The following is a 13,674-nucleotide window of genomic DNA, read 5'->3' as shown; positions in this document are numbered from 1 at the left end:
TGAATTCACTTGTTCCTTCCACCAACATTTATTAAACATCAAGCCATGAAGCAGACGTTCACCAGTTTTGCACGACTTTGTCACGGACTAGCTGGCCTTGTGGCTCAGTGGCATCTGGAGGCAGGAGGGCCAAATAGACAGGGGTCTCTGCTCCCTCCTCCACCGTCCTGGAGCCTTGGTCCCCGGCCATGTCTGTTTTCACCCATCCAGGGCAGCAGGCATTAAGCAGAATCCGGTCGGCTTTTCTCTTTTCATCCAGCCGCCGGGCCAGGATTCTCGATAAGACTGTGACCCCCAACTTGGACACCCCATAAGCCGAATTGGGCCAGCCTTCCCTCTCATGTACCTCATTTCTTGTGTCCTCCACAAACTTTTTCATGAGGTCCACCAGATCCCCCTCGGTAAGTGTGTCACATCGGAACTTTTCCTGCAGATCCTCACTGCAGTTTTCAAGAGCTTTCGAACCCTGTAAACTGCTGATATTCACCACTCTCCCTGGAACAGAGGAATAGAAATGGAAGCACATCACAAAGCAGCACTGGTCAGCTGAAGACACCCGGCAACAACCGAGGCATGGTGCAGGTTTAATGGCTGAAAAACATCAAAAAGCAACTCTAGAAGGCATAAAATCTGTGTGGGGGCGGGGCAGTGTGTGTGTGTGTATGTGGGTTATACATTTATTTGGGCTCCTGTTCTCCCAAAGGGAAGAAAGAACACAGCTCCATCAAGAATAGGTTTTCTGGGCTGGGGATGTGGCTCAAGCGGTAGCGCGCTCACCTGGCATGCGTGCGGCCCGGGTTCGATCCTCAGCACCACATACCAACAAAGATGTTGTGTCCGCCGAGAACTAAGAAATAAATATTAAAAATTCTCTCTCTCTCTCTCTCTCTCTCTCTCCTCTCTCACTCTCTCTTAAAAAAAAAAAAAGAATAGGTTTTCCCTTCTGCAGCAATTCTCCATGAAATGGTCGAACTGTCATCTGTAGCAGACTCACTGGACGATTTTATAAAACAGCTTCCTTCGACACATATGCTGCAAGAGCCTGCTTTCTGAGGGACAGTACCCTCATTTTGCATCTCACCTCCCAGTGCCCTCAGTTGGCACATTTATAGGGCCACAGGCAGTCACTTCTATCCTGGGTACCTAAATCAGGACCAAGTGATGGCAGGGAATACCACTGTCCTTAGTGCCAGGCATGTCCACAAGTGGAGCAGGTTGATTCTTCATCCTGGTCCTGATTTCTGATTAATTGTTAGTCTCTAGTTAATAATAATATGGTATGGATCATTAAACTAATATGAATTAATATTCATGTTGATTATAATTCACAACTGCTAAAGAGACAGTTGTGCCCATGAAAGCAGATATGCAGGCCAGCACCCATACAATAATCTGAAGCATTGCTGGAAATCCGAAAACCAGCCAACACGAATTTGCACATTTTATCCACCATCCAAATCCACCTATCTTGGAGTGTTCTTTTCTTTCTTTATCTTTTATTTTTATTTCTTGGTACCAGGGATTGAACCCAAGGGTGTTTTACCACCAAACTACATCCCCAGTCCTTTTTATTTTTTGTTTTGAAACAGGGTCTTGCTAAGTTGCTGAAGGTCTCCCTAAATTGCTGAGGCTATTTGTGATCCTCCTGTTTCAGCCTCCCAAATGGCTGGGGTTACAGGTATGTGTGACCATGCCCAACTTGGGAGTTATTTTCTTACATGCTGTTCTGAATTCACATTCTCTACATCAGTGGCATCCACCCAAGGTGCACATTTGGGGCAGGGTGGACCTCTTTGAGGGCCCTGTTTATGGAGATACCCTCAGTCTCTCCTTGAACACCAACATCACACTCATCCTACAGGTATGTGTGATTCTTCAGTCTGTATTTCATTCTTTCCCTCTCTCATTTTTTATGGTGATACATACTTCTTTCCTAAATTTTGAAAACTAATGAGAAGTTGCAAAATGTTCAGCAAAGCCCGTACATACATTTTCACCTAAGTTCACTGATGATTAACATTTTGCCCCATTTTTCTTTCTTCCTTCCTTCTTTTCTCCATGTTGCAGAAATTTAAACTCTCTCCTCAAATATTTTAGTGTTTAAGTGATTCTTGTGTTGATGTGGGATTGGTTCCAGGGCCCGGCAGATACCAAATATACATATGATCAAGTCCCATCTATAAAATGCATAGTATTTGCAGATAACTTAACAGATTCTACTATAGGCTTTAAGTGGTCTCTAGCTTATTCATAACCCCCAATACGATGTAAATGCTATGTAAATCATTGTATTATTTGTGAATAATGACAAGGAATTGACAGTTTCAATACAGATACTATGTTTTACAAATTGCAAATATTCTCAGTCCAGGGCTGGGGATGTGGCTCAAGCGGTAGCGCGCTCGCCTTGCATGCGAGCGGCCCGGGTTCGATCCTCAGCACCACATACAAACAAAGATGTTGTGTCCTCCGAGAACTAAAAAATAAATATTAAAAATTCTCTCTCTCTCTCTCTCTCTCTCTCTCTCTCTCTCTCTCTCTCTCTCCCCTCTCTCTCCTCTCTCACTCTGTCTTTAAAAATATATATATATATTCACAGTCCATAGTTGTTGAATCCCCACCTATAGAACCAGAGGTACAGAGGCTGACTGTGTGGTAACAGGCCTTCCCCACCAGAAGCACAGCATGATTGTGCTCACACTGTTGTACAACCCTGTTATCTCCAGTGGCATGCATGTTCAAATGTCCCCAGCCATTTCACATAATGCTGCTTTATAGTTTTTGTTTGTTTTAATCCAAGATACAATGTGGGATTTTGGACTGCATGTAGTTGTCATCAGTCTCTCTAAGTATTTTTTTTAGTTGTAGATGAACACAATACCTTTATTTTATTTATTTATATTTATGTGGTGCTGAGGATCAAACCCAGGGCCTCACATATGCTAGGCAAGCACTCTACCACTGAGCTCCAGCCCCAGCCCCTGTAGCTGTCATATCTTTTTAATCCATTTTCATCTAGATTAGTCGATAATGACCTTTCTTTTGAAGACTCCAGTTCATTATTTTGTAGTATTTCCCCCAATTTGGATTGGTCTGATTTTCTTAGAAGTAAATTTATTTCAATATTTTTGGCAAGAATACTACATTGGTGATGAATTCCTCATTGCTTTCTATACAGCTTTGTTCTCTATACTTGACTGCTCGAGGAATGACATTTACAGGGGAAGGAAGAAAGAGAAGAAACAAACTACAGGAGCTACTCAGAGCCTTCCAGGAAATGCAAACCCTTCTACAGAAGAGGGGTCCTCTTTGATCTAAGGGAATACCTTTGAGAGAGGCTGGGTGACAATGTAGGAACCTAGTCAACAGATGGGTCTAATTCTGAGGAGAACTGCACCCCACCCTCATCTGAAGTCCAGGTGACCCTGTTGGTCCTGAAACAGCCTCATTCTAGAAGGAGTGGGCAAGTAGCTCCCTCTAGTGGCTCAAAGGTTGCTTAGCCAATTTACTCAGAATCAAACAAGCAAACCAAAGGCTTTTTAAACTTTTAAACGCATTTTAGAGCTAAACAAAAAGACATTAGGAAGCAGCAATGCTCAATATTTCCCTTCTGGTAAACACCAGGTTTACTAAAAATCACAAATATTAGCATTTTGTAAACTAGAGATTTCCACTTTGGAAACTGACTAAAGATAGATATTCACCTGCTCTGGATTAATTCTCAAACCCCATTCTCCCCCAAGTCTTTCATTGTCTTTCAAAATGGCTTGGATTATAATCATTTGACACTCTGATTCCTATTTCACTAGCACAAGTTATCCTAATTTGATTGAGTAGTGAAATCAAGAAACTAGGAGACATTTTCCAAATCCATGAATACGTGTGTGTGTGTGTGTGTGTGTGTGTGTGTGTGTGTGTATGTGTGTGTGTGTTCAGTTCTTTTGGCTCAAATTCCCCTCTCTAGGAAAGTGGAGGTGAAGCTTCATCAGCAATTTTCAGCTCTTAAATTTTATGACTGTAAAATTCAGCAGGGAGAAGACTTCCTGATAACTTGGCAAAAGATAACCCTGCAGTGGAAAAACAGAAAACATTCTAATCTGGGAAGAGCCCAAGAGGTGTAAAGCGAACATAAAGCAAGATCACATCGAGTGTGATAGCATGGGTCTGTAGTCCCAGGTATTTGGGAGGCTGAGGCAGGAGGATCACTGAGCCCAGAAGACTAGGCCAACCTGGGAAATGTTGCAAGATTAAATCTTAAAAAAAAAAAAAAATTAAGGTGGCAAATACTGTGCTAATCTTCACCTTTTGTGTTAAAAAGGGAGTTTTGAAAATATGCATTTTTATTTGCTTAGGTTTATATTTGTAAACTCCATCTCCTGGCCTCTGGGCACTCACCAGCTCCATGCACCGGGACCAAAGGCTTCCTATGATCAGCACCTACAACTCTGTCTGCAGGCTTTCTATGATCCCAGTCCATTAAGAAACTGATAAAGAAAATCAATCCCTGTGGAGCTTGGGACTGAGTGGGTAGGGAGCAGAAGTGTGCCTCTCACCGTATACCTATTTAGACTTAAAAATGCTTGCATTCAGAGACAATCCTATTCAAAATCACATTTCTAATAAACCACACAATTCTTCTCAGAATCACAGGTAACTTTTTTTTTTTTTTGGTGTGTGTGGGCGTACTAGGGATTGAACTCAGGGGCACTGGACCACTGAGCTGCATCCCCAGCCCTATTTTGTATTTTATTTAGAGACAGGCTCTCACTGAGTTGCTTAGCATCTCACTGTTGCTGAGGCTGTCTTTGAACTTGCCATTCTCTTGCCTCAACCTCCTAAGCTGCTGGGATTACAGGCATGTGCCACCACACCTGGCTTTGTATTTACTAATAAAGAAAAATTATTTCAGATTTTCTCAATCAGCTTGCAAAATTGGGAGTAAGAAAGGAACATAGGGAAAGTCACAATGCCAGAGCAGACACCCTCCTGCAGGTCCCCCAGACAAGCCAGGTGTGGGCACATCCTTGGGGAGGAGGAGATTCACTGAAAAGCCTTTGGGGACTTGTGACATTTCTTCCATGAGGGTTGAAGATCATGTGATCTGGATCCCAAGAGCATTGTGGTCTGTCATACAATTCTTTGAAAGCTGAAATGTTCAAGCAAGGAGCCAGACACTTGAGAAATTAGGACAATCTTCAATCTCCCTTCCCCCACCCCCTTACAAAGAAACAGCAGAGTCTGGGAATGTAGCTCAGTGATAGAGAGCTTGCCAGCATGTGGGAAGCTCTTGATTCAATTCCCAGCACCACCACCAAAAAAAAAAAAAAAAAAAAAGGAAGAAAGAAAAAAGAAAAAAGAAAAGAAACAGCAGCCCTGGGTAATTGCTGGGGGCCAGTCCAGAGGGCTCATGGCTTATTCCCTCCTAAGGAACACAACCTGACAGTCCATCCCCTGGACTTACCATGAGGCTTCATTATGGGAAGTAATTCAGTGCAGACATTTCTAGTAGCAAAAAAGTTTGTCCTCAGGGTCATCTCTGCTTGAATGTCAAAGGGTGTTGGATCATGCACTTTCAAAAAGACAAAGAAACAAAGAAAAAGTCACCCCCCCCATACACACTCATGAGAACATGGATTCTATTGCCTAACAACTAATTATAAGAGAAGCTAATTTTTTAAATCTCTCGTGGTTGGTTCTCAAACTTCAGCGTGCATGGGAATCCCCTGCAGGGCCTGTGAAAACAGCTTTTGGGGCCACACCCAGGGAGTCTCTCATTGGTAATGCTGCAGCTTCTGGGATTCCCGCCCCACTTCCAGACCCCTGGCTTTGCTGCTGCTTCTCAAACTTGATAGGCACAGAAGATACTTGGGATTTATGTTAAAATGCAAATTTTGATTCAGCAGGTGTGGAGCCTGGGCACCCAGTTTGCCCCCAGGTTTGCGGGTACCGCCCATAAGGGCTATATCTACCGGGTTTTTATTCACCAATCCCTCAGCCAACGGCGGCAGTCTACTACCGAGGCTGTCAATTCCCGGTTCGCAGCTCCCCAAAGCCTAGAGGCTGAGTTGGAGGTGCTGGTGAGAGGAAGACTTGGGTCCGTGGCAGAGCAAGAGTGCGTGCCCAGGGCCAAAGGCAGAGCTACTTCTGCACAATCGGTTCTTTCCCTCTTCCTGTCTCAGGCTTCTCTTCGCCCCTCGGTTGTAAGTGAAGCTGGCCTGTTTCTTTATACTCCTGGATCATGGCAACTCAGTAACTTTCTTCATTGACAAATTGCTGGAATAAATAATTTCCTTGATTTCTTCCCCTAAAGGAAGATGCTTCTTAAAAGCCACATTTGCATTTTTTATAACAAACATTAGCTCCCTGGGGGCGGGAACAAGGCTCGCTTCCCTTTGGCCAGAGCCTATCAAAGCTCTCCATTAAACAAACTATGAAATCCACTAATGTGCAAGTGCGCGCTAATTGTGTCTTAGCGACTCATTTCCTGTCCTGGGCAGATGTCTCCTGGCATCTATGAATGCGTCCTTGTTTCACAGGGAAAGCGAAAGCCAAGTGATTTTGGAGACCCTTAGGAGAGAAAATGGTTCTTGCAGTGGACGGAAAGCTGAGGAGCTTAGCAAGGCGTGGCTCCCTCCCGGGAGGCCGGTTTTCCTACAAACAGCCATAGCTGAAAGTTCTGGGCGGCCCCTTGGCGGCGCACGCGCTTGCACAGGCCGGCGGGCCGGCAGGGCCCGCAGGGCGCGCGGTGTCAGAGCTCCCCAATCCAGGAAAGCGAATAACCGCCCTGCAAGGCGGGAGCTGAGCGCATCCCCAGGGGCTGGCACCGCCCTCCCAGATCACAGTAGTGGACAGTGGGGACGCCTGCGGCTTGCCGCCGGTACCCTCGGAGCGCAGCGGAGAGTTCTCCCCCCAAGCCCCGCACCTACTCTTGAAGGCGATGCCCGCGTTGTTGACCAGAACGTTGAGACCCCCGTACTCCTTGCGCAGGAAGTCGCGCAAGGCGCGGATGCTCTGTAGGTCGTCGATGTCCAGCTGGTGGAAGCGCGGGCTCAGGCCCTCGGCCTGCAGCTGCTGCACGGCTGCCCGGCCCCGCGCTTCGTCGCGTGCGGTGAGCACCACGTCCCCCGAGAATTGCCGGCACAGTTCACGGGCGATGGCGAAGCCAATGCCCTTGTTGGCTCCGGTGACCAGGGCCACGCGGCTGCAGGACGACATGGCCGGGTGGGCAGCACGGGACACCTGTGTGGAGAGCGGACCTGACAGCGGACCACCCCGGGTGCGCGCTGCGGAGCCGGGCCAAGGTCGGAGCAGAGGCGCAGATCTAAGATCTGGGGTCCAGTGCTGCGACTCCTAGAGAACAAGGCCCCCGGAGCCGGTCCCTCCCCTCTGAGGAGGGGCTGTCTGATCCCGAAGGTTTCGTAACGCCCCAGCTTGCGGGTCCGCCTCCTCCCGGCGCTGGGGTTTTGATCCAGGCTCTGAAATGAGAGGCGATCTGCGAGACTGCTCGTCTCTAAGCCACAGGTCGGCGATGGGTCAGTAGCGAGTTACCGGTTCTTAGCAGCTGGACCGGAGCAACTATTTCGGGAGTACTCCAAAGACAGAAAAACAAGTGCTGAGTAATTTTCTTGGGCGTGAGCCTATTATCCATTGCAAAATGCAAATGTTCGCTTTTGCCTAACGCGCAAAGAAAATACTTAGACATAGTAACTGCTTCTGCACACAACGATCCTCTGGCTCGCTCGGGAGAGAATTAGCGAAGTTCCGTAAGTAGACAGGTGTGGCGGGCTACACCGCTCTGTGAGCCCCTGTGCGCCCCCAAGTGGGAGAGGATGTTTACTGAGTGCCTGATCCTTTATAGGAATGTTTTATTTAATCCTAACGTACCTCTGTGGTGTAAAATCTGCCTTAAGCTTTGTTCAAGGAGGATATATCTCTATAGAGTCATCTCCAAAGAGATCTAGATCCATCTGCGTTTCCCCTCCCAGTCAGATCTGTGCATCCACCAACAAAATCAAAGGCGTGTCAAGGTGTGCGTGCAATTAGAGCTCCACCCATCTTCTTCCGTGTAATCCCAGCCTGTTTGACTGGTGACTTCCAGATGGGGGGATGGCTGTGATCTCATCGTGACTCAACTTTTCCCAAGCCCAGCTGGCCAAACTGCCTGGTGCCTCTGTTACCCTGACTCCACCCTCTCTATAAAGCCAATACCGGAGATCAGGAAGGTGGGCACCTGCTGGTCTTACTGCCCCAGTATATCATTTTTTTTCCTCTTGAAGATTAAGAAAGTTTAAGGTTTTCTACCAGTTTGATTTTTTGTTTGGCTAGTTGGTTGCTGTGAAAGGGGTCTCGCTCTGTTGCCTACTACACGGGCCCCACACTCTGAGGCCCAGGTGATCCTCCGGAGTAGCAGACAGGTGCACTCAGCCATACCTGGCCTTTCTTTTTGTCTCTGATCTCTCTGGCTTAAAGTTTAACTTTTTCTCCCCTTCAAGGAACCACCTTTTGGTTTTATTGATATTTTTTTCTCCATTTTTTTCTGACTATTTTGATTTCTGTTCTGATCTTTCTTTTTATGTGCTCATTTGGGTTTTATTTGCTCTTCAGTCTCTTACCATGGAGGCTGGGATTATCGATTGGAGACAGGTCTAATATGAGCATTATGAACTGTTTCCTTTAAAGTACTATTTAGTGGAATCCCACAAATATTGAACATGTTGTTTTCAGTTTTGTTTAGTTCAAAATACTTTCTAATTTACATTTTGATATCCTCTTTGACCAACAGTATTTAGAAGTGCTTTTTTTTAAAAAAAAAATTAAATTTCCAAGTTGTTCAGGAGTTACCAGTTATCTTGCTGTTGATGACTTCTAACTTAATTCCTCTGTGATCAGAGAACGTACTTGGACTAATTAAATTCTTTTTTAAAGAGTTTCAAAACAACCAGGTGCAGTGACACATGCCTGAAATCCCAGCTGCTCCGGGGAGGCTGGACTGAGGCTGAGGCAGGAGAATCACGTCAGCATAGAAGTTTGGGGCCAGTGCGGGCAGTGAGACCCCCATCTCTTAAAAAAGAAAGGAGTTTCAAAAACTGATAGACATATTTTTTTTTCTTTTCATAGACATATTAAAGCATGTTTTATGTAAAGGCAATAATCTCAGAGAAAGGTGATGTTGGTGAAGGAAAGAGAGTAATTGCAACAATAAACTTTGTGGGAAGATCAAGTGGAGGGACCCAGGACCACTCGGGCGAGGCCGGGGCAGCAGGGCGGCAGGGCAGCTTTCCTCTTGCAGCACAGTGAGTGGGGTGGTTACAGATGTGCCCTGAGGGCATCTGTTAGTTCTTGGAAGACTGAGAAAGTTGAGTCATCATTGAGAAAGATTAGTTTGGGAGATTTAGGAACAGAACAGTCATTTTGCAGAGTAGTAAAGTGATTTATTAGGCAGCGTCCAGACTCTGAATCCAGGACCCATAGGATCTGTGGTCCTAGAGATCAAGAAAGCTGGGTCAGCCTCCTGATCCTCCCACTTTCAAATGTCCAGCTGCTAGTGCAGCGGGGTACAGTGGTTAAATTATAACAGGGGAGGTGTCTGCAAGGAAAGGATTGGAGTGCAGAATCATGGCCACTGGGGGCAGAAGGAATGATGTGATGGCACTGGAGCTTGGTAAGGAAGGGAGGCAGGAAGCCCAAAGGAATGGAGGTCTCCAAAGGAAGGGATCCTGGGGGACAGCACTGAGACCAGAGCTAAGCCAACTATCTTGGTCCATTTTCTGTTGTTGCTATAACAAAATCTGAGTTGGGAAATGAATAAAGAAAAAAGGTTGATTTTATTCACAGTTCTGGCAGTCCAAGATTGTGGTACTAGTATCCATGCAGCTTCTGATGAGGGCCTTGTTCTGTGAATCATGACAGAGAATTGGAAGGGGGAAGCAGGCGCTACTGGGAGGAGCTTGTGTGTACAGGATAGTGAGGGGAGATTCTGGTTTCCATAAAGCAGCCTGGTCTGATGATGCTGGCCTCATTCTTGTGAGAGCTACATTAATCCCTGAAGAGGTAGAGCCCCCCGCCCACCAAATTACCTCTTAAAGGGCCCACCACCTCTCAACACCACTACATTTCAACATGAGTTTGGACTGGGATAAACGTACTCAAGCCACAGCAGGTAGTTTGAGATGATGTAGGGTGTGGCCAGCCCTACTCACATTCATTGTTGAAGGGTTGTGGGGGGTAGTTTGGGAATTCTGTTGATCATAACAATGGTTCCAAAATTTTGCATATTGCAATCCTTGGAGATTTTTTAAAAATATTAAGTGTTGAACCAGATGCAGTGGCTCACACCTGTAATCCCAGCGGCTCAGGAGGCTGAGGCAGGAGGATCATGAGTTCAAAGCCAGCCTCAGGAACTTAGTGAGGCCCTAAGCAACTTAGTGAGACCCTGTCTCAAAACAAAAAATAAAAAGGGATGGTACCCCCCCCCCAAAAAAAAAAAGTCAGCACTGATACCTGGCACACGTCCCAGGTATTGTGATGTGATTGGTTAGGGGTTTGACAGAAGGACTGGTGAATTCAACATGCAGCAGAGTTTGAGAGCACTGGGTTAAAGGGACAAGGTCACTAGATAAAAATGACATCCTGGGCTGGGGATGTGGCTCAAGCGGTAGCGCGCTCGCCTGGCATGCGTGCGGCCCAGGTTCGATTCTCAGCACCACATACAAACAAAGATGTTGTGTCCGCCGAAAACTAAAAAAATAAATATTAAAAATTATAAAAAAAATGACATCCTCTTCAAAAGAGCTGGGGTCTTTGAAAGAGAAGAGAAAGGGTTTGGAAATGTCACAGGTTACTGTGGCAGATAGGAGAGTGCCCTCCTGCAAAACACTTGTCCCCAGGGTGGTGAAAGTGGCTTCACTTTGCAGATGTGACTGAGCATCCCTGACATGGGGAAGCCCCAGGCTATCCAGGTGGGTCCAGTGTAGTCACAAGTCTCAAAGAGTAGAAGACACGAGGGTCAGACAGAGACGTGACCAGGGAGGCAAGACCTGCGCTGCCGGCCTCGATGCTGCAGGGAGGGGTTTTGATCCAGAGGATGCAGGTGGCCTGGGGAAGGGTTCCTTTCCCGCCTCCAGAGGGAGTGAAGCTGCCTTGACCCTGCACTTTGGGACTCCCAACATCAACAACTGCATTTGCTGTAAGCCACTGATTTGGGGTTAATGTATTGGGGCAGCATCAGGAATGAGCTCAGTTATCAGGGAGGATTCCTGTGTCACACCCAGGGCGGGGAAACCATTCCCTTGTCCCAGTGCAGGCTGGACAGATGGTTGGGATTATTAGCTAATATTTCAGAAAGGGAGAAACGCCCGGGTGTTTCTGAGGGATGAGGAAGAATGAAATAAAGGGGAGAAGCTGTCTGACATCTGCTGCTCCCAGCTTTGCCACTTACTCACTGTATGACCTTCCTGGTTTCTCGGTGCCTCCAGTTACTCATCTGTAAAATGGGAATAATTACAGTGCCAACTCTTATGACTGCTGCAAGGATTAAGTGAGTTCATATTACAAAAGTGCTTAGGGCAGTGTTGTCTCATGGTAACTCCCAGTTAATCCCCCCTCTTATATTCTTTGCAAAGGAAGACAGTCAACTACCTAAAACCAATATGTTTGTTTGTTTACAGCTACTTATTGATGTCTTCCCAGTTTATAGGAAGTCATGACTGGGCCAGTTTTAATTTGCTAGAGGTAGATAACAGGCAGGGGAGGGAGGAGAAGCTGGTCCCGCCTCACCTTACAGGAAGCACTATTGTGTTGTTATAAGACAGCCGGGTTGCTGCAGGCAGGTCTGGGCAGGACTGGGCCCCATTGTTCTTCTGGAAGCAAGATGAAGGTCAGGTTCCTCAGTCAGAAGGAAAGATGGACAGACACCTTGGTAACTCCCCACTTCCCTTCTCCATCCCCTGTCCTTCCCTGCCTGTCCTTAGGGCTGGACCATTAGGTGAGTTAGATTCAGGACAAAGGTGCTGAGTGCCATGGAGGGGACAGGGAGAAGCGAGTCCGGGTGCCACCTCACTGAGCTGTCTCCCGTATGCCTGAGGGCTTCAGTGAGGCCATCCCTTGCCTCAGCAGGACTGAGCAGGCAGGACAAGCAGACGTGTGACTATTCTTGAGGACACTCTGGTGACTATCCCTTTGGTGTCCTGGGTTGGTTTCTGGCCTTTAGGTTCAGAGTGACTCAGGGAAGAGGGAGCTTCTGGTTATAATCACTGCTGTCTTGGAGGAAGATGTTCTCTCTGCCAGTGTGACACAAACCAGTTTCAGTGTGCTGTCTGCAAGCCTGGGCTCCGTGCCCAAAGGAAAACTGGCCAAGTCTATGGCAGCCTGGAGAGGGGACCCCAGGAGGCATGGATCCTTAGGACCTAACAGGCTGCGGAAGCCCCTGAGCCAGAAAACATGGGTTCAAGGGTCCTTTATCTGTCCCTAGGATACAAGCCACTGATCTTTGCGAAGTCTGCTTTTTTAACCCTTAGCTTGGAAAAGTACTGTCACACCTAAATCTAAACGTCATTCCATACATTTCTGGTGAGTGTAATGTGCTACTACTTCCTTGGAGAGCAATGAGGGCCTATCTTTTGAAAATTTAAAAGGTGTATCTTTTGCCAGAAGGTGAATCACTGGGGAATTTATCCTATAGTGACCCTCCTACATATGAAATGACAAAAGGACAAGAATGTTCTTTAAAAGAAGCTCCCATGGGCTGGGGATGTGGCTCAAGCAAGTAGCACGCTCGCCTGGCATGCGTGCTGCCCGGGTTCGATCCTCGGCACCACATACAAACAAAGATGTTGTGCCTGCTGAAAACTAAAAAAAAATATATATATATATATTAAAAAAAATTCTCTCTCTCACTCTCTCTCACACTCTCTTAAAAAAAAAAAAAAAAGAAGCTCCAAGCTGGTTATTGCAAAAGTCAACAGTTATTCAGAAAAATAATGGTTGTGATAATTGAAGTGATAAATAATAACTTTGACATTCAAAAGATGGCTTTCTCTGTAACAAGAGTAACCATTTGGGGGCTAGGGATGTGGCTCAAGCAAGTAGCACGCTCGCCTTGCATGCGTGCGGCCCTGGTTCGATCCTCAGCACCACATACAAACAAAGATGTTGTGTCCGCCGATAACTAAAAAATAAATATTAAAAATTCTCTCTCTCTCTCCTCTCTCTCCCCCCCTCCTCTCTCACTCTCTCTTTAAAAAAAAGAAAAAAAGAAAAAAAAAAAAGAGTAACCATTTGTCTAAGTGGGACTTGCTGCCCTCTAGTGGTCTAGTGACGACACTTCATGGATTTCTTACAAGGGGCCCCACATGGGTGACTTAAAAGGACAGAAATGTATTCTCTCCTAGTTCTATGCCAGAAGCCCAGACCAAGGTGTCAGCAGACCCTTGCTCTCTCTGAAAATTCTGGCAAAGAATCCTTCTTGCCTCTCCTGCTGCTGGTGGTTGCCAGCAATCCTTGCTGCTCTTGGCCTGTAGCAGCGTCTCCCGTTTCAGCCTCTGTCTTCCCACGGCCACCCTTGCTGCAGTGTGCCTGTTGTGTCGCCTTTCCTCGTCCTCTTTCTCCCATATTTTATTGGTGCATGATTATTATAGATAATAGTCGGATTCGTTGTTACCTGTTTGTATATGGCCA

The 13,674-nt window shown here is 46.5% G+C and overlaps 1 protein-coding gene across 1 annotated transcript; it reads right to left on the bottom strand.

Annotated features, from left to right (window-relative positions):
- LOC308653710 (carbonyl reductase [NADPH] 3) lies at positions 1–8,756 on the bottom strand. Its single transcript, XM_081302382.1, has 3 exons — positions 6,927–8,756; positions 5,462–5,569; positions 1–495 (listed from the first exon to the last, which is right to left on the bottom strand). The coding sequence occupies exons 1-3, from the start codon at positions 7,213–7,215 to the stop codon at positions 59–61; spliced, it is 834 nt and encodes a 277-aa protein (XP_081158508.1). The 5' UTR covers positions 7,216–8,756; the 3' UTR covers positions 1–58.
- Between the last annotated feature and the right edge of the window lie 4,918 nt (positions 8,757–13,674).

Source organism: Spermophilus citellus, assembly GCF_964194105.1.
Source record: "Spermophilus citellus genome assembly, chromosome: 7".
Classification (NCBI taxonomy): Eukaryota; Metazoa; Chordata; class Mammalia; order Rodentia; family Sciuridae; genus Spermophilus; species Spermophilus citellus.
Note: the sequence above shows the minus strand (reverse complement) of the source record. Positions and strands in the feature narration are given on the sequence as shown.